This window comes from Gadus morhua, chromosome 21 (genome assembly GCF_902167405.1).
Source record: "Gadus morhua chromosome 21, gadMor3.0, whole genome shotgun sequence".
NCBI lineage: Eukaryota > Metazoa > Chordata > Actinopteri > Gadiformes > Gadidae > Gadus > Gadus morhua.
This window is the reverse complement of record NC_044068.1, coordinates 9,914,615-9,940,346: the sequence shown is the minus strand read 5'-3', so window position 1 is coordinate 9,940,346 and position 25,732 is coordinate 9,914,615. Positions and strand designations below refer to the sequence as shown.

Here is a 25,732-nt window from a genome sequence, read left to right as displayed (position 1 = left end):
ATAATTATGACATGAAATAGGGAAGGCATGTGGGGCCCAAAGTTTGATTCCCCAATGATCACAGTCCACCTGTGAGCCTCCCTGAGCAAGATGCTAAACCCCTTCCTGCAAGGCACCTTATTAATGTCATCCAAATCTGCTCCAAGTCACTTTGGATAAAGCGTCTCTGTGACGAGTAAAAGGTAAATAGTAAGAGTGTAACAGTGTCGGTCCAAATTTCCTACGATAGTAAAACTATAAGCTACGAAAGCTTGTATATATCTTCATTTCCTTCTATATGCATCTATATTTTCCTTGATATTTAAATGGAATTCTTTGATTGGTGCAGCAATAATTTGTCTTTGCCTGCGTGTCCAGGGTGTTTATATCCAATATTATTCATTTCTCGGAGTGGCCAATTGAGAGATGCATCATTTGCAACCACCTCACCTCAATTCATGACTGGAATTCTAAAAGGCATCGACATGCCCATTCATACTCATTCATACAGTTACTTGTGAGCCATTTGCTTCGCCATTTGTTATCTAAAACATTCAGAGGTTGGAGGAGGCTAGTGAAGTAAGAAAAATGACTTGCTGGCCAAGATTTCCTGGTTGGCAGCGCCGGCTCCTAATAGGCTGTCTAGCAGATAGGAGGGAGAGATTGATTCTACTGATGATTGCATTAGATAACATCGAAGCAGGGGAATTGAAACCGAGAGCGGGAATCCATCTTGTGTGAATAGGAAATCATGACTTAATTTGAATGAAAATTGCTGTAAATGGCAGACACTACGGCACACAAACTTTGCAGGGGTGTGAATTATAATTATTGCATTTGTGTTTTGCATTGATATGGTGTATCCACACTGATTGGATTTTGGTGTTCATATATTTTTGTCGAGCAACATTACAAAACCATAAACCACTGGGCCTAGCCCATTTCCGTTGTTGTTTAGTGTGTAAAGTATGCTATGACTCAAACAAAAATGTTTGAATGTGTTAGTGATTAAATGAAAACTAAACCAAGGCACAAATTACACTTTCACTGTGGTTTGCTTAGAAATGATAAATATACATATATTGAATTGCTATCACTTTATTTAATCTACTCCTTACAATTCATTACTCTTGAAGTTAAGCATATGTTAGGCTATTCACCTACTTTATATATACAATGCACAATTTAACAGTTTTAATCGAATGCATTTTTAGAGCCACTTAATGTACTATTAGATGTTGGATTTGGCGTAGGCCTACATCTTTGTGTGAAATTAATTAATTATTTTTCAATATTCTTTTATTTTTTTGTACTGTAATGTTCTTTTTTTTAATTACTTACATTTTTGACAATTTTGACAGACCTGTCGACAGACCTGTTGATACATTCAGTAATATGAATATGAATATGAATCTGAATTACGTTTTTTTTCTTTATTACTGTCTCCATCTTAACCAATAATGTCCCAAAGCAGCTTATACCTTGTCCCAATGTCAACGAGAGGCACTGTCTGTTCGTTAGCCTGTATTTAGATCATATTAGGATTGGATATTCTCCTTTTCCACTCTCACAACAGTTGCAAGCTGATTGTAGCCTACTTGAGCAAGATCTTCCTTCTTCCATCATCTTTATCAAAGTGGTCAATTTAATTATACAGAAAAAATGTTCACATAAAACATACTATCTTGACAAATGAAATTACAATTTAAGAACATTAATGTAACATGATTTTAAGTCTAATGGTCTGATATAAAGTGTTTTTTTGAAATACGTGGCTCAACAGGGACGCCTAGCAGGTTGACACGAAAAGTGCATCCCAGGCAAATAAGTAATTCCTCAGTGAAATGTTGCCCAAATGTCAGCACATTTGAATGCAGGATAATAAAACCAGCCCAGTTTGTTTTACATGGTTGCAATGCACATTTAGATATGATACAGTACAATGCGTAAGTAACATTTCAAATCGAATGCAGGTCATACATAACGTTTCGGATGTAGGACTATTCTGCTACATGTAAAATAAAGATATGTCATTATCTCTTGATAAGAAAATAATGACGTCAAGATACGCAACCACGGTGCGGTTTCTAACATAAACAATGACACGAAGTAACTACCTCACTCACTAAATTTACAAACTAACAACTCTGTTAAAATACAAATTCAACGAAATCCGCAATCAAGACTATGGGAACCAAAGCTGTGATCATTTGTTTTTCATAAAATATTTTCATTACAAGGAAGCGTGTGTGACGACTCGTGTCTGAGGCTGACATAATAAGGTAATAAACAGGTGATGCCAAGGTAACCGGCTACCCAAACAACGTACAATGTAATCTGACAGAGGGCTGAACACTTCCATTGGCCCAACACCATTCAGGTGAGATATGTCTTTGAAAAAAAAAAAAAAGCGGCAAGGCCTACGTATCAATGCTTGACTCTCCCTATTTCCCATGATGAGGTTATTATAGGACATTTCCATAAGGTGGACCCGGTGCTTTTAGGACCATCCCCCCCATATAGAAGAGTGGGTGACGTCTGCCGCGGCGTCATTGGCCGATGTACAGCGGTAGGGGCGGGTGTTTCCGGCAATCTCGTGTTGCATAGTGCAGAGTGGGCGTCTTGTCGTCTCTTCTCCCCCCTCCCCTCGGCACATACATGACTTCACGGCCACACACGAGTGAAGATACCTCAGTTTTCCAGTTGCCGGGCGCCTTCTGCTACCGCCTGAACATGACAGAAAGTTCCAGCAATAAGCTGCTGAATGGAGACGCCTGCCAACGGAGCTCAAAGGACAAGAAATCGGGTAAAAATGGCTTCGTGAAGAACCACTGCCTGTTTCAGCAGCCGCAAAAGTACCGCCGCCCGAGGGAAAAGGTGAGGCCCAGCCATCCTCTGTTGGATATTAAACCGCTAACTAGGGAGGAACAAAGTGTTTTCATCCTCATTTTGTCTGTAGAGATCGATACGTTCACGTCGTTGCCTGCTTGTTTTGACGGTCTGTGGATCGGTGTTAACGGTGTGAATATCGCTATGCCCTGGGGCTCTGAGTCTTCATACATAACAACAGTTACGTTGGGTCGGGGTAGTTAAAACTTATCACAAACTACTGCAAATGAAAGATAAATCTATATTTTTTTGTACTTATTTTAGTGTTTTTTGTCATGATCATTGGCTATTCGCTTACATTACTGCCCATACAATTATGGCAGGATTAATTTAAACATATGTAACGGGATAGAGTTCAATCATTCCTCAGTCTGTCAACTTGGAAGCTGACGAGAAGCGTATTTATTTGTTTCCCAGTCCCGTCGTTTCGGTTTCTTAGCTACAGACTACCCAAACTACAGGTGCATAGTTGGTCATTCAGTGTGATTGCAGTGTTGAGGTCTTTGTAACCTTACCCCTTGTTAGTGTGTGTGTGTGTGTGTGTGTGTGTGTGTGTGTGTGTGTGTGTGTGTGTGTGTGTGTGTGTGTGTGTGTGTGTGTGTGTGTGTGTGTGACTGCGGAGAGTGTCTCTGTTTACATTGGCACCAGTATGAAGAATACTAGTACCCCGTTGTACAATGTAACTGGAGGAGGCGTCTCTGTCGCCTGGGAGAAGGGGAGGGGGGTTGTTCCCACTTTATTCTCTGGGGAAGAATGTCTTCAGTCTGAGCTGGGTGTGGCCCCCACGGTGAACGGGAATATATGGCAACAGAGTTGGGTTTTGGGTTGGTGTGTGGGGTTGACCCATTCATGCTGCCTTGCATGCTTTTTCCTATGATTGTAGGCCTAGATCTACTGGAACTGTCAACTTGGAAAAAGGAATGTTTGTGATCATATTGTGATACCATGATGCTGCGTTTAGCAAAGAGTTTCTGTCAAAAGTGATACAAGTTGATCCTAACTTACAAAATTCTGAAATCCGATTGCCTCACAAGAATGTTGAATGTTGTGTGTCATATCAGAACCACTCTTGCGCATTAAGATGATGTTGTCAAATTCACGATTTGGCAGATTCCATTCTAGATTCCAGTTTGTCAATGTCGGGAAGCTGGGTTTCTGTTGAACTTGATAAATTGTGGTATTGTATAATTGGTTCCATGTTTTCTTTCTGTGGAGCCATTTAGATCCATGATTATGAGTCATTCTTCCCGACTATTGTCAGCGAGTTGGAGGCAGGTCTTGAGTTGTAAAGCTGTCATTTCACCTAATGCATGTCTAGGGCGTGGTGGTGAATCCTATTATATACAGGGAAAGATACTGTGCTATCGATAATATAATACATGCCCCCATCAGTGGATATTGTCATTGTTGAAATGTATTTTCAAAACACACAGAATATCCTGGCGATGTTTTTCATAATTTGATTTTCTTGATCAGTGATCTTCAAAAGAAATCTCGCTTATCTGACACATTCCAGTTCTTGTTCAAAACGTATTATAAAATGCTGACCTTATTTTATTTTGTTTAATAGACACTGAGAAGTTGAAATGAAAGAATATTGTGTGTGTGTGTGTGTGTGTGTGTGTGTGTGTGTGTGTGTGTGTGTGTGTGTGTGTGTGTGTGTGTGTGTGTGTGTGTGTGTGTGTGTGTGTGTGTGTGTGTGAGATACAGGTTAAGGCACACTGAAACACTAGATGCTTGGCAACTTGTTTTATGAGAGGAACCAAGTGTATCTACTTCGTATCTCCTCAGCATATCACCTACAAGTACAGATCCATCAAGGATGTAGGGCTTGTAAATCCATCAAGGTGGAATGAAGACTTCCTGTTATGGACTTACAGCTCGCAAAATGTATAAAAGGACGGGCTTGTGCAAAACACAGCTTTTACAACAGCACAATAATAGTCCGTTCCCATCGTAGAAGCTCACTTTGTTGTTGTTTTCTTACCTCCAATAAAAAAGCCTGGCACCTTAGATATGGCAGGCCCGTATCTAAAGCAGCTTCCAGGATTCTTCCGGTATTTCCCTCTGGTTCGTGGAGATATCTCCCCTTGCATACTACCCTGCTTTAGTTTAACACGCCGTTATTGAATCATTTTGGACTATTTTTATTGAAAAGGAGTGTCAAAAATCCTTGAAAAAACTTCAGTTAAAGGGAGAGGCCTCTAGATCAGAGGTAAATATTTGGATCATTACTTACAGTACACATTGGAATTTTCTGTTGAAAGACAGTGTTTATCCATGCAGCTTAAATGCCTGATGTGAAATGAAGTACACTGGAAATATGGTGGATGGTTTGCACAGTTGGGCTGAATTTTAATCTCCGGCACACATTGCTTTTTGTTCCTGCTTCCTAATCCAAGAGCCCTTTATCAGAGTTGTCCCCAACAGAAATGTGCTGTACATTGAGTGTACTGTATACCAGCCAATAGTTCCTCTTTATGACATGCATTACTCAACTTACACACAACTCTTTAACATACATATTCACGTAGCGCTTGTTTGCTTCCTCGCTCTTTTAAGAATCTGTTACACGCCACACCACACCACACCACAAACACGACAATGCCTGTGGTGTCCCCTCTCCCAGTCGGGCCTGCTTGCATGATGCAGCCTTTGTAAGGTCAGTCTTGGCAACAGTTGCCACACACTTTCGTTTACTGAACACAACTTCAGTGCCAGCGCTGTCTTCCTATAGACATCTAAAGCCTTGCGATGTTTCCGTTATTTTTCCAGCAAGTGTTTGTGCTTGGGAGTGAAAGTGCCTTTGTGCTCAGGGCAGGCAAGGTCTTTTTTTTTTTTTAAACTAGTGTTGGTACACAAAACACTAGGCAGGCCCGTTCTGTTTGTTCCCGGTGTTGGTCTTGAACGCACTCGTATGGAAAGGGAGTAACCTGCCCGACCAGCATTAAACACACACACGCACGCACTCGACGAGTTGAGGGAGCACTGTTCTCCTCTTTGCCTTCCCTGAGATATTTGCCAGAAAGCATGGGACTTGTCACATGCTATGGGGTTGCTGAGCCGTGAGGCAGCGGAGCTGTATAACAACAGACCTCATTTGATTAGCGTAGAATCAGGAGGAGAGCTCACAGTCTTGCTGTGGTTTGTTTGGTTGCTAAGCCCCAGATATATTTTTAAGTTGGAGACCAGGTGTGATGGGCCTACGTGTCAGAATCACACCACTCTCCTGACTATGCTCTAAATTTGCTCATGGGAACCTATAACAGTAATGCTGGTTCGTAAACGTAATTCAGCCCTCCCTGACCTCATGACGGCTGTATCGCCACCAAGCGAGCGGGCATGGCTCTGGTCTCCAATCACAAAAATATAAAGTATATTGTGTATTGTGCCTTGTAACCAGCTTCTAAAACAATAAAAGCAGCAATTTAACCAACGCCCTATACAGCAGCATGTAGTGTATTGTGGCTTTGTGTGGAGTTCTTTCCCTCATTGCCTTCATTCCTAATTAGTAACAAGGAGTTACAGGACCTTCTGTCCTTAGTCACGTATAAAACGTGGTCAGAGGCGCTGTGGTGGGTTTTAATAAGTTAACTGATTGCAAGGACTGATAAGCCATGAGGCCCTAAAGGGGGAAACCAGAGGCTGCTGTGAGGATGGCCCAAGGCACACAGACGCTATTGTTGTCTTAAGAGACCTCTGCCTTGCGTTGACAGGGTTTTTCTGATCTCCCCCGCTTTGTTTTTGTTTAAGTAATCCGAGACACCTAGGAGGGTTAATGAACGACCTCTCCGCAGGCAGCCATTGATTTATATATAATTAGTGTGTGTAGCCCATTACTTATTTCTGCCCTGGGGTATTTCAGGTGAAATATCTCGTTTTATTTGAATGAAATTGTGCTTTAACTATATTGAGCTTTAAACTCGAGCGCTGACTGATGGGGAGTGGGTGCGCGGATATCGGGGAATGCAAACAAAAAGTAAAATTTTGAGGATGTTTAATTGAGTTTTTCCTCTTTCCCTGTGCTCCCCCAGAACCACAATGTGGTGCGGAACCCCAGTCTGTACAACAAGCCCTTCGTTGAATCCTATGAGGAGACCCCCCTGCTGGTGGCCGTGCTCACCTACATGGGCTATGGCATCCTCACCATCTTCGGATACCTGCGCGACTTCATGCGCCACTGGAACATCGAGAAGTGCAGCGTGGCGCGCGAGAGAGACGAGCAGAAGGTACGGTCGCTCTAGAGATCGCCTGTGGTCAGGGTGTTGTGTTGTAGACTTCCAGTAGAATAAAGATACTGGGTTCGATAGCCCATGTCTGCAGTGCAACCATTAGGCACCCTTCAGCAGTGTCGTGGCACATATGCTTATACTTTTTAACTTAGCAAGTCAAGCTATACTTGGCAAAAAATAGCAAAATCAACGCGTCTGCTGTATGACTTTGTATTTTTTATCCATGCATTAATATAGAAACATTATAAAATGTGTCTGATGACTCATTGCGTTGTAGTAGTTGTAGGTTAGGCAAATTTGCAATGTTCATCCCTAGATCCTTTTGATTTCTGAGTATAATCTTCAAAACCTCAATGGTAATAGATGCACTTAAACCGTCAGATGACGAGAGAAGCGAGCGAGCTCAAACTAACCGCGGCTTAGACCATCTGATCATGCAGACAACATCAGGGCGAATGCCGGGAGAAAAACATCCCTCAAGAGTCGTGTTCCGCGTTGTTCGGAGATATCGTACCCTCCCCTTATGGGAGATCAGCACACTGCTGTTGAACCTTGCGTGTCCTCAGAGATAAACCGTATCTTTTGTGTGGCCTCGTATCAGTCTCACGCAGTGTTTCCAATGTATTGCTATGGTATGCATCCTCTATTGTTATTGTTATCGTACATTCTCTTGCTTATCTCCCGCCTCTCTCTCTTCCTCCGGCCCGCTGTGTGGTCTCGTAGGACTTCGTTCCCCTGTACCAGGACTTTGAGAACTTCTACACGAGGAACCTGTACACGCGGATCCGGGACAACTGGAACCGGCCCCTCTGCGGCGTCCCCGGGTCCAAGATGGACATTGTGGAGCAGGTCTCCCACGACTACAACAGGACCTTCCAGTGAGTGTCTCGGCCCCGTTGTGCGCCTGCCACTGCCTTGTGCAAAGAGAACTGCCCGGTTGCATGTAGGCCAAGAGAGTGCATATTTGGATGAGTGTGTGTATTTATGTGTGGCTTGGGTATGATATGCTTGTTGTACGAGCTTTTCATGTGCATGTGTTAGTGCAAATATGTGTGTGTGTTTGTGTGTGTGTGTACCGGTATCTAGGCTTACATGTGACTGTATGTGCGTCTATACATATGTGTATAAGTTCATTTATGTGTCATTGATGTGCGCACACTTGTACTTTGGTTCGATCCCACCTTGTGTGTCAACACACTTGACAAGCTTTCCCTATGTTGTCCATGTCATCTGTCGTCATGCTTCCTCTAATGGGCGTGCGCGGATGACTCTGTGTGTGTGGGACGAGTGTAGTTTGCATATCTGGTCACTATCTCAACTTTATGGTCGTGTTCAGGGATGTTGACCCCTGGTACTGGTGAGCATAATGTAATGTCTCCGTGAAGGCCATCTGACAACTCATAACCACATCTCTATCTGCTCTTATGAGTGTGTGTCATGTGGTTTTTTGTCTTTGAAGTATATGTTTTATTATTCAGACTGACCGGCCAAATGTGCCTTGCCCAAACCAAATCTGTTCTCTGTTTACTTCTTCAATTATTTAATTGGATTGGTTTGAAAATGTCTCTTTAATGTGGGTGTGTGTGTGAGTCAACCTAAGGTGTGTCCTTGGGCCTCGGTGAAGTTTAACCAGCCAGAGCAATGCATTGATTTAAATGGCTAACCTGTTAGTGATAACATTATGTTAATGATGACAATAACATGGCAGCAGTGTTATTAAACTAGATGTTTTTTTTTATTCAGAATACGGACTATCAAAGGTCAAAACGAATTGGATGGACTTTTTATAATTCCAAACATATAAATTACCTTTATAACCCTATATTTGTTTCATATGAGTATTAAATATGTAATAACATATTTGTTTAGTAGGACTAAGACATGTTTTCAAAACAAGCGAGAATTGATAAACGCATACATTAAAGGACGACACTTCAGTGTGTTTATGTTCTTTTTCCGCTCTCTCTCTCCCTCTCCCACCCAGGAACACGGGTAAGATCATGAGGGACGTGATCAACATGGGCTCCTACAACTACCTGGGCTTTGCTGAGAACGTGGGCCAGTGTGCTGACGCAGCCATCCAAGTGACTGAAAAGTACGGATCCGGGGTCTGCGGCACCCGCTGTGAGATGGGTAAGGGAGATAGAGAAGCAACACACACACAACACACCCACACAAAAACACACACACACACACACAATTTCTTGCGCGTTATTTAATCTGAATGAATGTTAACGTTTTTGGCTTTCATAGACTTTGAGGTTGAGCATTATAAATTGGCTATACAGGTTTTCGATCCCCGTCACTAACATCCAATAAGTGTTTATAGGACATTTTAGTGTGCCATGAAGTAAGCCTTAAGCCACTCTTATTTTGAAAAAGCAGCTTCCGCCTCTTATCTCCAAACGATAAGCGCTGTGAAATACGCTGGCTTTGAAAGTAGCTGAAAATGAGCGACTTCGAACTCCTGAAGAAAGGAACAGAGTTCCTCCTCCATGAGTTTTGGTGCTGATGGACAACATCGGAGTTCCTCAGATCGTTACAAAAAATAAGAATAAAGAATCGCAGCTTTACTAAGTGCTCTACTAAGCCCTATCTCGACATCAGTGAACTCATGCTTATGGCCGATGAGAAAGGGCTTTTAAAAGTTATTCACTTTAGTCTGACGTGCTTCCATGCACTAACAGGCAGGTTAATTAGCACAGAGCAAAACACAAGGGGGATGGGGTTTGATCCTCCGGGGAGGAGTGATTGGATAGCGGCAAATTAATATGTTTCGCCAGCTGGGTCCGTTGCAGGGGAGAGGAAAGGTGTGGTATTATTGGTTGAAAGTTAAGCCGGCCCCTTTTTCCATAAATTCAAAAATACAAAACAAAAATGTGTGTCATTTCGTTAGGATCCAAAAAGGCAAAATAAACCAGATATGTTTTCCTTTGTTTTTCGCTATTCAATGTTGAACAGGTTAAAGACATGACGGTGGAAATGGGCTCAACGGTGAAGCATTTTCATGGGGTGTCTTTGAAGAGGAAATGTGTCATTGTGTCACCAAATGTCGCATAGATGGTGTTCCTGGCAGCGCACAGGAGCTGTACCCAGTGACTAAGTGTTGCGGCGCGCGGCTAGCTGAACTATTGTCCCCGCTGTCCTCCTCACAGGGAACCTGGATATCCATCAGGAGATGGAGGAACTGGTGGCCCGGTTCCTGGGCGTGGAGTCTGCGCTGACCTTTGGCATGGGCTTCGCCACCAATTCCATGAACATTCCTGCACTTGCTGGAAAGGTACGGAAAAGGTTCCTTCCTCTTGGCTGCGTGGCATTTTTGTCCTTGTATTGCATTTCTTTCGGCCTGGGTCGCTATCTGAGAATATTCCCTCACGGTTGCTACTGTGAGGGTAAAATCGATGTTACTTTATGTTTATAAATGTAGATGACCATTATCGAACAACAATTGACAATTTAACGTAAATATTTTTCTTTCTCTTTGGTTTTGTCTCTTTGTCTTTTTCTTGACAATCCTGTTGAGTCAATGTCATACAAAACCATTAGCTCACGTCCTGTGGCACTAACAGAAAAACAGCCAAAAACATGTTTGTTTTTGAGATACACCTCCAGTCCTGCAGAGTTCAGGCTGTTCCAAAACACCAACCCTTCCCACTCGCTGTTCTGAAAACACTGAGGTGTGTGTGTGTGTGTGTGTGTGTGTGTGTGTGTGTGTGTGTGTGTGTGTGTGTGTGTGTGTGTGTGTGTGTGTGTGTGTGTGTGTGTGTGTGTGTGTGTGTGTGTGTGGGAAGTGACTTTCCCCAGCTACTCTGCATCAACCATGACCCCTGCTGCTTCCTCTTTCTCCCCGTATCAGTGTTTAAACAGGAAGTAGAGAGTTTGAGGGAGAGATGGAGAGAAATGCATATAGAGAAAGACATGGGGAGATATAATAGATGGAAACAGAGAGAGAGGATAAATTGTGGCAAACAGAGGGGTAAAGAGAGAGACATGGAGAGAATCCTGGAGCGAGAGACACCAAGAAGGGAAAGTGAGAGACGTATAGAAAGGGAGGGTTAGAGAGTCATCCGGAGAGGGGGTGAGAAAGACAATGAGGGAGAGATATAGAGTGGGAGAGACATGGTGTGAGAGAAAGAGACATAAGAGAGAGGGAGAGAGAGAGAGGGAGAGAGAGAGAGAGAGAGAGAGAGAGAGGGGGAAATGGAGAGATTGAGAGAGGGAAATGGAGAGATTGAGAGAGGGAAATGGAGGGAGAGAAACAGAGTCAGAGACACACACAGAGTCAAAGAAACAGAGACCCACAGTCTTAGAGAAAGATAGACAAACACACACACATAGTAATAGAGAGAGCCCCCGTCCGTCTGTCCGTCCGTCCGTCCGTCCGTCGTCCTAAAGAGAGGGAGACATGGAGGGACTACTCAGAACGCTGAGGCAGAACCTGGGACAGGAGGAGGGTTGTTCTCCAGTCCAGGTCAGCTGATAGGGATATACATTCCTCAGTGCGCCTGTCACTTCTCCCCCTGACTCCCTATCTTACTCCACAACATAATAACCGGCTTTGACCCAACCGCCCAGGGCGTCGATAGCACAACGGAAAAGGTGTGCACCGGTGGGAAAAATGTTCAGTGTGAAATATCAGAAGACGGTTACATAAGGTTTCGGTGATTGTGCCTGGGACTCTTTTTTTTTTTTTTCATATTTCAGATAGTAGAGGCCTGTTGGTGGAACGGTTTTATTGTCTTTATTGCCTCTCCAGTCATTCTGACAGGAGACTTGGACTTGTGGTTGGTTCTGACAAGTTTCCACCCGGTGACAGTCGACACAAGCGTGTATGTTTGTCTGTGTGCTTGTTTGAACTTGTATTTGACTGGATCTTTCCCGTGTGAAAAAATCCTGTCTGAAAAGTTATTTTTTACGATTCAATTCTGGCAAGGAGGGAACATTAGAGCTTGTGTTGTATTCATTCTATTTAAGACATTTTTACTTCATCAGTTTGTGCATATTGCGGTACTACTGTTGGGCGTGCTGGAGAAAAGTTGCTTGATTTAGCTGTGAATTAAAGAGACATGAATGTTGCATTTGAAACACTGAGAGTCTCAGACACCACCGTTACAAGTTAGCCCGTACAACTTTAGATATCGGTTACAGTTTTAGCTACGAACTGTTAACGTGAAAAACGACAAAGAAATTGTTGAGTGCTTTACAGAAAGTTAATAGGTCATGTTCAGTCGGTCAGCCTTATCTTTTTGACCCTCATCCCAGTCATTGTGTTCAGATATTCATCTGAATGAGGAAATGGATTGTGTTCTTCATTACGCAAAAGTGGAAAAACCGGACGGCTTAACTCAAATTTCACGGATGATCAAACTATAAATGCAGTTTCCCTTGCGCTTTGTATCAAGGCGCACAATAAAACACATTCACCATCAAGGATCAAATGCAGGGCTGGTCAGTCTAGCCTCTCTTTTGTGTTTCTGCAACGTTCATGCTCCAGACATTCATATGAAATATAGATTAGATCACGAACGATATCTCCTTACGAAACCCCTCGTACCTGCCGTCGTCGGCCGGTCACGAAGGTTTCTCCCATGCACTTTGAGACCCCAAACGTGACGCTCTTGTTCTGCTTGTGTCCTTCCAGGGCTGTCTGATCCTCAGCGACGAGCTGAACCATGCTTCCCTGGTGCTTGGCGCTCGTCTCTCGGGATCCACCATCCGGGTCTTCAAGCACAACAGTGAGTCAGGGGCCCTGAACCGTCTGAAGTAGGGGGCTTTCAACCCAATGCTGCGTACACAACAGCCAGAGCCCACAGAGGCCGCATTCCAATTCTTAAATCGTAGTCTGACACCAAAACATTATAATGATCGAAGCACACTATTGGGTCACAAAATAGTAGTCGCTCCAAAGAAAAGGCCCAAGTAAAACAAACAACAACAGAGTGCTATAGGAGACAAGGTCTGTCATTCAAGTTTTATTAGTGAATATCAGTGGCACCGGAGATAGTCTATCTCAACAGGGTGTGTTCTAAATTCAACACGACTGGATAACACAGCAGAGTAATGCGTTTCCCAGGCCCTCACAGACACCATTGTTGACGCATCCCTGACATGTTTGATGAGCTCTGTGAAAGCAAACAGCTCGTCTGAACACCAAGGGTGTGCCGACTGCAAGTGGTTTCACCTGTTGTACCGATTTGAATGCTACCCAAATGGGCTGTTGGGGGGATGGTGGTGGTGGTGTGTGATGTGTTTGAGGCTCTCAGGGGGGGGGATGTCCCACAAAGAACCGCGAGGGCATCGGCTTTCAGAGGGCAGAGGGTGACATCTCTCTATAGAGTCACTCGGATGATTTCAATCCATTAATCAAAACTTTATTTATATAGGGGAAAACACAGCTGAAAAGTGGAGTGTTCGTTTACGAGTGGGCCTTGACTTGAACGCGGTCTTTGAAGGCATTACGGCCGTTAACAGAATCGTGATACGTGAGAAAGTAATGAAATGATAATATAAAACCAGCTTTACTTTTGATTCACTGCTTCACTGTTCGCTAAGAAAAGGAAAGCCAAAAAAAAAAATACATTTAAAATAACGTGTTGAGTTCAAACGCAGAACAGGACGAGAACCCGAAAACGATAACAAAACAAACCTCTCAGATGCGACGACAGTAATGACGGAAAGGGCTGTCACTGTCATGATCCTCATGTCAGTCATCTGGATCCGGGCGTGTCGACATCTGGCAAAGGCTTGGCTTAACACCGCTAACGTGTGTGTGTGTGTGTGTGTGTGTGTGTGTGTGTGTGTGTGTGTGTGTGTGTGTGTGTGTGTGTGTTTCTTCAGACATGGTGAGCCTTGAGAAGCTCCTGAGGGATGCCATCGTTCACGGCCAGCCCAGGACACACCGACCCTGGAAGAAGCTCCTCATCGTGGTTGAGGGCATTTACAGGTGCAGCCCCGCCCTCAACACACCCTCAAATAACACGCTGATGATCCAAGACAATGAGAAGCATGACTCTGTCTGGTTAGCGAATTTTCCCGGAAAGGGCCCCATAGTGGTACAATGTTAAAGGGAATGACAAACCATAACCTGAAGATTAAGGACCAGGGTTAACACACACACACGCACGCACGCACGCACGCACGCACGCGCGCACGCACGCGCGCGCGCGCGCACACACACACACACGCACACACACACACACACACACACACACACACACACACACACACACACACACACACACACACACACACACACACAAAAGGGAATCTTAATAAATGATCTGAAAGAAATTAGAAGATGTGGAAATGAGAAAATATGGGATTATTAGGCCTGAATAATTTTACTTAGATTTTGTAGCCGTCGCTTCTTATTCTGATACTGATCTCTCATGTCCTCGATGGCTGCCATCTAGGCATTTCCCTCCCTCTGGAATTTGCTGTGTAGCAATAAGCGCTTTGACGTTATCCCAGCAATGTCTCAATAGATTATAATTAATTCCATTGCTCTCCACACGTCCGTGTGCCAGTCCATACAACGCCCTGAGCTACCTGGCAGGTTGTTACCAAGCCAGGACAGGGCATTTAGAAGTGTGAAAGCCACAGCACAAGGGCGTGACTGGTCCTTAATGTAACACACATGCGCACGCACACACACACACACACACACCAAGGTGTTTTAAGCCATTGAGCCAATGGCTTCAAGCGGTCAATAGTGCTTCAAGCGGTCAATACACTCGACTGATCCGAGGTTAATGGACTATGAGGTTTTGCGCCAGAAATACACACATCCCCAACCCCTATAAAACCGAGTATACAAAAGCCATTTGCTCTTAGCTAGCCCTCCTCTCCACGTCAACCACGGTGCAGTGGTTTTAACAACGGCTGTGTTTTGGATTCGCAATAACAAACCCGTTGCCACCATCGACCCTACGGATGCGTCACGCGTTGAAGTGTATCGATGGATGGATCCGCCTACCGCTCAGTACAGTCCACCGGGTAGGCCGGTAGGGGGATCCATCTAGCGTACAGATTGTACGCTAGATGGATACATTCTGTATCCTTCCCCCCCCCCCCATCACTTACACCCTGACTCGCTGTCCCCCCCCCCCCCCTCGCGGCTGCAGCATGGAAGGCTCCATTGTGCGACTGCCGGAGGTGATCGCGCTGAAGAAGCGCTACAAGGCCTTCCTCTACCTGGACGAGGCCCACAGCATCGGGGCCCTGGGCCCCAACGGCAAGGGGGTGGTGGACTACTTTGGCCTGGACCCCAAGGACGTGGACATCATGATGGGCACGTTCACCAAGAGCTTCGGGGCCGCGGGCGGCTACATCGGCGGCAAGAGGGTGAGTGTGGCTGAGCGGGACGCACCCATCCCCCACACCACACACCCGCCACACACGCGCACGCACGCTTCTGCTTGTGGAAACATGATGACGCAATCCCGGACAGTTGCAGGCTGGGGGGCGTTCTGCAAGATAGTGGTGTGTGAACAGGGAACCGAAACTCTTTGACCCATTTACTCCTAAGACGCCTGCTGAGAACGCCTGCTAAAAACCCTATGCTATTCTAGGCAAAAGAACCTCATTTCGTGAGGGTTTTCTGAGAAAATAGTAAGAATTGTCAACATCTACATAAACCTTAATATCTAAGCCTCTGGAGCACCTAGAAACATGAAATAAGAAACATTGTAAAGCTAAGAACTTCTGAAAACATGATTAACTTTCACTTCAAGTGAAAGGCAGATGAGGGATGGGGGATGGTGTAACGGCTAGCTGGGGTCCCCCTAATTGCACCTGAATGATCTGAATGATCCTGAAAGTGAATTTACTGAAAGGAAAAAAAAAATAAAAATCAGTAAAAGTGAATTCACCAAAAGTAAATTCAGATCTGAATTAAGGGCATTGAGGAGCTGAATTTAGGTCAATAAAGAGCAGGTAGGGGGGGGTTCTTCATGACCTTTATCTGAATTCACTAAGTAGGTCACCTCGGATTAAAGCGTCCACTAACTGACTTTCGTCAAATGGATGACATCTATAGACATTCTGTCGTACTAAAAGCACGGAAAACCGAGCAGCACCTGTAACAACACAAAGTAGTCATCCCAACAAAAACGAAACCAATGTAATTTACACAAATAACAGGGCCATCGATGATAAAGCTGAGGTATCGTTAATATGTGGAGTGCTTTGTAAGTAGTGGTTGGTAATCCGCCTCAGAGAGTTGGTGGCCTTTTTATGTAATGCATGGCTGAGTGCTTCCGCCTGTAGTGTAAACCTGGGGGAAGTGTGTCTCACATGATCAGCAGCACTTAGTTGTGACTCGATCACATGCTTGTTTTGGTTTTTTTCTCCCTTTTCGAATCTTATGCAATGACCTCATGTAGGGGCAAAAAAAAAAGAAGGAAATTCATGGGACACGTTTTTGCTTCAAGATTCAAGAGGTTAATTTGTATGACTTAATGAAGTTGACAGCTACCCAGGAGCATTATACTCATTTGTATGCCTAACCTGTTTTGGTGTACCGGATACCTCATGCAATTATAGAATAACCCGCACACACCTTCCCAACAACACCATGACTCAAGGTGTGAAGGGACAATGTGATGAGGAAGTGACAGCCGGAGCAGGGGTGTTCCTGGTTGACAACATACCAAAGAAATTCGTAGTGTCCTCGAGTAATCGCATTATTGCACCATCAAATCATCAAAGATGGAGGCACACATGCACATACACAAGCACAGACCTATTGCCAAGGTGTACCTTTAGCCATGCCCCAAATGCTCTGTCTGTATCTGGGAAATCATTTTTACTGCAGTCGCCAATTTGTACAAAATGAATATTCCTGTTTATTCTTCAAACCAGGGCCTTAGTTAACCTCAGTAGCCAACCATTATTTAAGACTATTAACTTAACTACGGTTAACATCTAACGATGGCCTCAAAGCACACGATGACCTCAAAGCACAAACGCGTTGTGTTTTTCCCCCAACTCAAACAATGCCGTCGTGCGTTATCTCCCACCCAGGAGCTGATCCAGTACCTGCGCAGCCACTCCCACAGCGCTGTCTACGCCACCTCCATGCCCCCGCCGGTCGCCCAGCAGATCATCACCTCAATGACCACCATCATGGGGGAGGACGGCACCTCGCTGGGTAGGTGGAGCGCGCGTGTGCGTGTGTGTACGTGTGTGTGTGAAAGCCAAAGCACGCCCTTGTGCTGTGGCTTTCACGCTTACAGTATAAATGCCCTGTCCTGGCTTGGTAACAAACCTGCCAGGTAGGTCAGGGCGTTGTGTTGGGCTGGCACACGGACGGAGAGCAATGTGGAGAGCAATGGAATTAATTATAATCTATTGAGACTTTGCTTGGATAACATCAAAGCGCTTATTGCTTATTGCTTACTGCAAATTCCAGAACTATGAGGACTATGAGAATTGTCAGTATAAGAAGTGAACGCTACAAAATTGAAAACATTTTTGTGTGTGTGTGTGTGTGTGTGTGTGTGTGTGTGTGTGTGTGTGTGTGTGTGTGTGTGTGTGTGTGTGTGTGTGTGTGTGTGTGTGTGTGTGTGTGTGTGTGTGTGTGTGTGTGTGTGTGTGTGCTATTATGGTGAACACAATCTGTGTGTGTTAATTTCCTGCCCCCACCACATCCCTCATGTATTGTCTGCCTCAGATTCCTTTAGCAAGATGACTGCGGTAATCACATATTTAGGTCATGAGGACAGCTTTCTACAGTCAAATGATCCGTCTGCATTTTGTATTACATCATTGCTGGCTTGACGGTACATTGAAGCGTCGACCACAAGGGGGCATCCAAGAGCTTTGTGGAGATCGCGTCTCGGCTCCACGTTATGTGACCGCTCATATTGAATGCCTTTGACGTTTTCAGAGAACTCTCGTGATTCGATTTGTTTATTTTAGATTTGGGGTATTAGCTTTACCACCTTTGTACTCGGGCTACTTCTACGTGATAACCATTTTCTGCTTGCTATGGTAATCTCTCATTCCCAGCCAGCTGATACGAGCTGCTATCAAAAGGCCAAAGGCAGTATAGAAAATCAGTAAATAAAGGAGCGGTATTTGGTATGGGTTTCAGCCCAGATATGACTCTCATATCTCATGGACCAGCCCACTTCCATCCGTCTCACACTCTCAATATGAAGATAAAATTTAAACAATGGTTAACATTTAGTTCTAATCAATTTGTATATAACTTGCCAAGTGCAAAGGTTTTCCAATTCCAAGCATTGGAGGATCGTTTCTGCAAATTGACAGAAAATAAATAGAAGAATCATTGGCTTAAAAACTGATGGAACACAGAAGTCTGGCTAGGGACCGTGGTGTGTGTGGGTGAGAGGGATTGTGTATATCTTGGGACTTCTGACAGTGGGGTGTGTGGGTGAGGGGGACTGTGTATATCTTGCGTAGCACAGCTGTTTACAAAGGGGCACCATGCCGAAGACCTGCGATCAAACGGGCCCCCTGTGATCTCTCTCTCCCTCTCTCCCCTCTCTCTTCCCCCTCCATAGCCTCTATAGATGCTGCTCTAGATCAGCTGTTTTGGTCTCTTTGTAGATTTCTATCGATCAGATACATCTATCTGCATCGAGATGCCTCCATTGTGCATCAATCGGAAGTGTTATGTCACCGCAGTGTTGCAGTCCTCCTGTCACCTGAAACCGGTTTCAGACTACTTTAATTTTGAGACATTGTAAATGCACAGTCTGACTCCAGGCGGACGAACCGGTTCTCAAGGTGTCAAATCAAGTGACACAAGACATCGGATCCATTACACGGTCGTTTCTGAGAAGAATGAACCGAAACCACTTTTGTATGTTCGCCTGTCCCCCCCCCCCCCCCCCCCCCCCCCCCCCCTTTCCCGTCAACCGTCCGGCTCCTCTCCATCGTAAATAGTAAATTGTAAATTAACTGCATTTTCTATAGCGCTTCTTTCCTAAGCGCTTTACAATATTGCCTGAATTCACCCATTCCCACAACGACGGCGGAGTCAACCATGCAAGGTGACAGCCAGCCAGCAGTTACGGATAGGTGCCTTGCTCAGGGACACCTCGACACTCAGCTGGAAGCTGCCGGGGTTCGAACTAGCAACCTTGCGGTTACCGGCCATCCCACTCTACCTGCTGAGCTACTGCCGCTCACCGTGGCCCGTTGTCCCCTCCACCGTGGCCCGTTGTCCCCTCCACCGTGGCCCGTTGTCCCCTCCTACGTGGCCCGTTGTCCCCTCCTACGTGGCCCGTTGTCCCCTCCACCGTGGCCCGTTCTCCCTTCGACCGCGGCCCGTTCTCCCCTCCACCGCGGGCCCTTCTCCCCCCAGACGGCTCTCTGACCTTGGGCTGCGTGCACCGGGACACCCGGCAGGCCCTCCCCTCTTGGAAGAGGAACAGTGACGTGTGGCGTGACTTCTGATTGGTTGCAGCCACGCTGTTTTGAGCGCTCTCTCGCCTTTTGAAGTCGCAGACGCCGACGCATTCCGAGTCCAAAAGAGAAGGGGGGAGGGGGCGGGGGGGGGGGAGATTAAGCTCCCTGCTTGCGTGTTGTTGTTTTTCGAAGTTTCAGTTTGTTTGTTAAAGCAACAAGATGGTCGCCTTCTGTTGTTGGAAGCTTTTATTCGTGTATGAGTTACAGGTGTGGACGTCATAATAAGCTAAGCGTTCTTCAGTGGAAAAGGCGGATAACAGATGCTAATATGCTACAACAGTACAAAGGGAAACCACTATCCCCCCCCCCCCCCCCCTCTCCATGTAATCACTCAGATCAGAGAGGAGCCCCGGGGAAATAAATCACGATAAATATCATGTCCAACGTTGTTGCGTCTCCCAACACTTTGAAGCCCGAGGATTGGGCCAGTCATCAGCGTGCCGTACCAGACGCTTGTTTGCTTGGATAAGATGCTATCTACCAGAGCCTTTTTCCAGTTTAGCAACGGGCACGGTGTAACCACAAATCACAGGAAGTGATTTGTGTGTGTTTTGATGGCCCCGAGTCTGACAACTAAACCAAATAAACCCACAATTTTGGGTAAAGAAATTCCCTTTTATCTGTTTTATCGAATTACGGCTCTCTCTCTATTTTGAGTCACAGAATTTGTATAATTCACCTCGACATGTTGGATCAATTCTAATCTCTGTGGAAGGAAAAGCCCTCTTTTATCATTACCTATAGGCTCATGTATAATTTCAGTTTCAGCGTTGTACGGGCTAGCGGACTTAAAAACCGACAACATTCAGTCCATTGTTACTCACCTGTCCGTCTGTCTCCTCCCTCAGGCGCTGACCGGTTGAGGCAGCTGTCGGAGAACACCACTTACTTCCGCAGAAAACTGCGAGAGATGGGCTTCATCATCTACGGCAACGACGACTCCCCGGTGGTTCCCATGATGTTGTACATGCCCGCAAAGATAGGGTAAGACCGCTTCCTCTAACCCCTCGATCCCTAAGCCCTTACTCTCCACCAGCCCGCAAAGATGGGGTCCGTCTTCTAACCCCTGACCCCTTACTCTCTACCAGTTAACAAAGATGGGTTCAGACCCCTACCTTATGCCCCTAACACTATTCCCATACCCAAACCCTAACCCCCTAAACATGACTATCAACCCTAACCCTAGGAAGAGACCACTTCCTCTAACCTTAACACGTATCACCTTAACCCCTCCTGACCCCTCGTTGCCTGAGCAACAACCCCTAACCCTCACCCCTCATAAACACAGAGTCTGCCAGGATTGGGTAGGACCGCTTCTCTGTGTGAGGTCAGGCAATTCTCAGTATAACCGTTAATCCCACTTGCAGTCTAAAAGGGCTTTACAGGCCGGAAAAACCCTGATTAACAATGAAGAAACCTTGAACCCAACGCGGGGTTCATACTGGGGAAGCAGAGGAGTGCAATGAGGGCCGTCATGGACACGCATAATAGCAGCATTACAGGCAAACTGTCAAACTAAACTGAAATAGCAAACGAGTGTCCAGACCTGCCGGCGTCTCACCGTGGTTGTGAACAAGGTTGTTGTTGTTGTTATTTAATCCATGTTTCCATGTCTGGGGCACTGTTGTCACTGTCTCAGTCGATATCCTAAATGTTGTCTGTATATGTGTAAGCAGCTTACTCTTTTTAACTGCAACCAAATCTATCTCCGGGTACAAATAAAGTTCCCGTACCTTACCTGACGTTGTTGTTGTTGTTGTTTACAGGGCGTTCGGCCGGGAGATGCTGAAGAGGAACATCGGCACGGTGGTGGTGGGCTTCCCCGCCACGCCCATCATCGAGTCACGGGCGCGCTTCTGTGTGTCGGCCGCCCACACCCGAGAGACGCTGGACGTGGTACGAGGGGTCCGGGGGGTCTCTGGTCCACTGGTCAGACCGCTGTGTGTGTGTGTGTGTTTGTGTGTGTGTGTGTGTGTGTGTGTGTGTGTGTGTGTGTGTGTGTGTGTGTGTGTGTGTGTGTGTGTGTGTGTGTGTGTGTGTGTGTGTGTGTGCAAAAAAAAAAAGTGAGAACTGGAAACGTTTATGGTGAGACTCGCGGGTCACAACGACTCGACGCTGCCTGGCACGCGTTTAAGGGAAAGCCGCGGGATCACACGGCCGCCGTTGACAGTGGGAGGAGCTGATTGTAATCCGGGGTGACGCTGACAGAGAGGGGTGCTTAGGCCCTGGAGGGGCCATGTGTTTGGGCCGGCGGCCGCCTCCGCAGCACCCGTAGATCTGGAGCTTCACCATCAGTCAAGTTTGTCAGATCTCCGTGAGTGTGTGTGTGCGTGAGTGAGCGTGTCTGTGTGTGTATAGTAGCGCCAACACGTGCACATTCCCATCTGTGTCGGTTTGGGTCTGTCAGCGCTGGCCACTAAACGCAGCTGATGTTACGATTTTCCATGAACCCCCCCCCCCCCCCCCCCCCCCACACACACACACACACCCAAGTTGGAAGGCCAGGCGCACCCGGCGTTCATCACCATTTATCCGGCTGACAAAGGGCTCGTGCGTCTCTTCAAAGGCCCTCCATCCATCGCGCCACGGGGCCTGAGTCAACACCGCTTTTTAATACGCCATTCACAAGGGGAATCGGCGCCCCTTAACTGTGTGTGTGTGTGTGTGTGTGTGTGTGTGTGTGTGCGTGTGCGTGTGTGCGTGTCTAAAGGAGAGGGGGGTCAGCAGAGGAGGTTAAATTGGTTCCAGGTGCTCCGCTGTGTTCTAGGAGTGCAGGATCTTTCATGTTTTAAGGGCCGATGAGTCCTGAGTTAATTTGTCCAGGGGTGGACATGCAAGTGTAGTACCGTCCTCCTCCTTCACTTTGATTGGTCAATGATCAAATACTGGCTGTCCAATGGGATGAACGTTAATAATGTTATAATCTCCCCGCCCTCCACCTCAATGTCTATCTATCTCTCTCTATCGCTCTCTCTACGTCCGTCTGTGTGTGTGTGTGTGTGTGTGTGTGTGTGTGTGTGTGTGTGTGTGTGTGTGTGTGTGTGTGTATGTGTGTGTGTGTGTGTGTGTGTGTGAAAACTAACGTTAACATAACGGGTGTTTGGTTTTCCTCCAGCATAAAAGTCGACTGCTGACCGGGTTGTTGTTGTGTGGTCTTCCCTACAGGCTCTGAAAGCCATTGGCGAGGTGGGCGACCTCCTCCAGCTCAAGTACTCCCGGCACCAGCCCACCGTGACCCCCGGCCTGGGCTGGATGTCGGAGGAGAGCTACCTGCAGGACTGAGCCCCCCCTCCAGTCTCTACTCCGCCCCTCTCTCTCAGTTCCATTCCCAAGCGACTCTTTTTCCCCTTTAAAAACACACTGGCAACCTCGACCCCCCCCCCCCCCCCTGGTCCTGCTTACTCAAACCTGGCGGGGGATGGGGGATGTCACCAGTGCTGCAGTGGTGCACTCTGGGAGATCTGTTTTCACCAGATATGGGGGGAGGGGGGGTTCACTTCCAGTCCTTCGCAACTCTAATGCATTGTTACACAATGCGTTTTCACTCGCTAAAGTCTTAACTTATTGTGACTGCATTCACCTCACCCTTACCTAAATTGAAACACATATATATGTATAAATATATATATATTTAAATATCTTTAGATTTTTGTTCACACAGAATTATTAACTTGTGCAATAGCAGCAATCCAACCACACGGGTTACTTGTTTCCCCTTCTTCCTGTGACTCCAACAGCGTTTGAGGAGGCAAAAGAGAGTAAACCGCTACCTGTCTTGCGTAACAACTGGTTGACTAAAGAAAATACATATACTAACCGGAAATAGGATTTTAAAAGAGGTTGCGATGCAAACGCAAGTAAAGGAAAGAGAAAAGAATATATTTGTAAATATTATTTATCCTGGTCTGTGAAGATGGGACTACAGCATGGTGGAGCCCATCAGATGCTTCTATGCAGGAAGCAGAAAGTGCAAACATGTCCTCAGTCTCTTATTTATGTTGGTATTTTTGCTTTTTCCTCTTTAAACACTTTTACTTGAATACGCAAAAAAAAATCCCCTAACCAAAGGATATAATTGTATAGATAGATTTTGTATTTTTCTTTTTAAAAATGTCAAATCAAACCATTCTGAAAGGGGGCAAAAAGTTTTAAAGGAAGAGGCTGCCGGAAGAGCATTCTCTTTTCATTTTTAAACTCGGTTGTCGTTTCATGACGCGCCACAATATTCACTGTGGACACCTGCACTCGAAAACTTGAGCTTTCTTCAACCTTTCTATATGCGAATGATGCCACACAGACACACACAGACACACACACATACACACACACAGAAAGACACGCACACACACACACACACACACACACACACACACACACACACACACACACACACACACACACACACACACACACACACACACACACACACACACACACACACACAGAGAGAAACACGCCTTTTGCAGACGCATCATTCTCCTCACTCAAGTGCTTTTCAGGGGGAAACACGCTTACCAAGCCACACCCCCCCCCACTCCCCCTTGCGATAACCACGCACTGCTGAACCACCATCTGTATGTATGACGACGAGGCGTCCCTGCTTCTCCGAAGTGCAGACGTGCTATTTATTTATTTTGGCCCTGTGTTGTATTTTTGATTTGGTTCATTTCTTTCCCAGCTGCCCCTGGTTTATCAAAGTGTAATCTTATCTGTTTGGTTGTTATCAGAACGGCAGCTTGAAATGTGTCACCCTGTGTTGATGCCCTATGTCTTTGTCTTTTGTACCCGACTACTCACAACGTTTGACTTCAGTGCGAGAACTACTGACAAGCATGGCAGATGCACATATGATGTAGGCGCTGAAGGTGGCTTTCGGCGTTGTTGGACGTGCTTTTGGAAAATGTTATGTTTATTTTGCACCCTTCACCGTTTATCGTCTGTTTTATTGTCTGTTTATCGTCTGATCTGATTGGATGACATTCCAGATCCACCTGGTTCGAGGGTTTTGAATGTCGTTGTTATTCATCGATCTACTACTTCCGATTGTCTGTCTGCGCTAGCTAGCGTCGTAGGTTTGCCGCTACGATGTGGTGCATGGTGGGATGGCAGAACACTTAAAGCTTTCCATGTTCCCTCATGTTGTTCGCAGCTTCACGTTGTTGTTGTTTCTGTTATTGTCGTTGCAAGTTGAAGTTCACCTCATTGTTGTCAGTAAGTGAAGCGGCTGTTGGGGTCTATCTGGTCATTCCTTTATACATGTTGATTAATCTTAACACAAAGTATCAAGCTACCTTTTTTTTATGATTCTGGCATTTTAGCGCCATGGGACTATTTGGTCACTTTTTAAACTGTAAATTCGATTTTCCATTGTGTTGCCTTTCTGCATTCATTCCAAAATGATGGTTTGACATTTGTTTGTTTGTCTTTGTCCCAAACGGCTTGAATAACAGTTGAGCAGTGATTTAATAATAAAAAAATATATAGAACAAACACAACGTATCCTAGAATATTCTCTTCTCTGTCCTTGGATTTGCTCTGAAATCACAACTTGATTCAGTTTCCTTTCCGAATACCAGCTCTTCCTGGTTGTCTTCCTGTGAAGGCACAATGTGATTGCAACATATCGCAACATGAACATTTTGTCCGGTGGTAGGCTAGTGTCTTCTGGCTTAGAACAGGTCACAAAGACTGACCAATAGGAGGCTGCCGGTGTGGAACTCTTTGATGTTCTTTGCTGTTGCTCAACCCACCAACAAATAAACCCGTGGACTGACCTTCATTACCCATTGGAAGCTCTATCAGTAACTCTTGCCCTTGAGAAGTTTGTTGTGTTGGGATTTTAAGATAAAGCACGAAAAGGCTGTTTTGAAGCAATGATGTTTGTTGAACATGCTTTTGGAAACGGTGCTGCAAAGATTAAATCAGTTTATTTGTATTGGTGTATCTGGTCTCTACTTTTTTTGTACGGTTATAGACTAACTGTTCACACACACACACACACACACACACACACACACACACACACACACACACACACACACACACACACACACACACACACACTCTAACGATTATAGAGAGATGGACATTGATACCGTCCACATTTTGACCGCTCGAAGTTGGAACGCTTCTAATTTGCTCAATTACGCACCATGGCATTGCGCTAATCCAACATTCTTGAACCCTTTCTAGCT

At 45.6% G+C, this 25,732-nt stretch overlaps 1 protein-coding gene across 1 annotated transcript; it reads left to right on the top strand.

Moving 5' to 3' along the window:
• The first annotated feature begins 2,575 nt into the window (after nucleotides 1–2,575).
• sptlc2b (serine palmitoyltransferase, long chain base subunit 2b) lies at nucleotides 2,576–25,473 on the top strand. Its single transcript, XM_030344729.1, has 12 exons — nucleotides 2,576–2,856; nucleotides 6,903–7,097; nucleotides 7,824–7,978; nucleotides 9,085–9,233; nucleotides 10,256–10,380; nucleotides 12,742–12,835; nucleotides 13,938–14,043; nucleotides 15,224–15,443; nucleotides 17,124–17,250; nucleotides 20,387–20,522; nucleotides 21,305–21,434; nucleotides 22,704–25,473. Exons 1-12 carry the CDS (start codon nucleotides 2,638–2,640, stop codon nucleotides 22,818–22,820), a joined length of 1,773 nt encoding a protein of 590 aa, XP_030200589.1. The 5' UTR covers nucleotides 2,576–2,637; the 3' UTR covers nucleotides 22,821–25,473.
• The last annotated feature ends 259 nt before the right edge of the window (nucleotides 25,474–25,732 follow it).

Coding starts and splice junctions, on each gene's coding strand:
- sptlc2b (XM_030344729.1), top strand. CDS start 2,638: ATGACTTCACGGCCACACACGAGTGAAGATACCTCAGTTTTCCAGTTG. Junction 9,234..10,255: donor CGGCACCCGCTGTGAGATGG/GTAAGGGAGATA, acceptor TCCTCCTCACAG/GGAACCTGGATATCCATCAG. Junction 15,444..17,123: donor GCTACATCGGCGGCAAGAGG/GTGAGTGTGGCT, acceptor TCTCCCACCCAG/GAGCTGATCCAGTACCTGCG.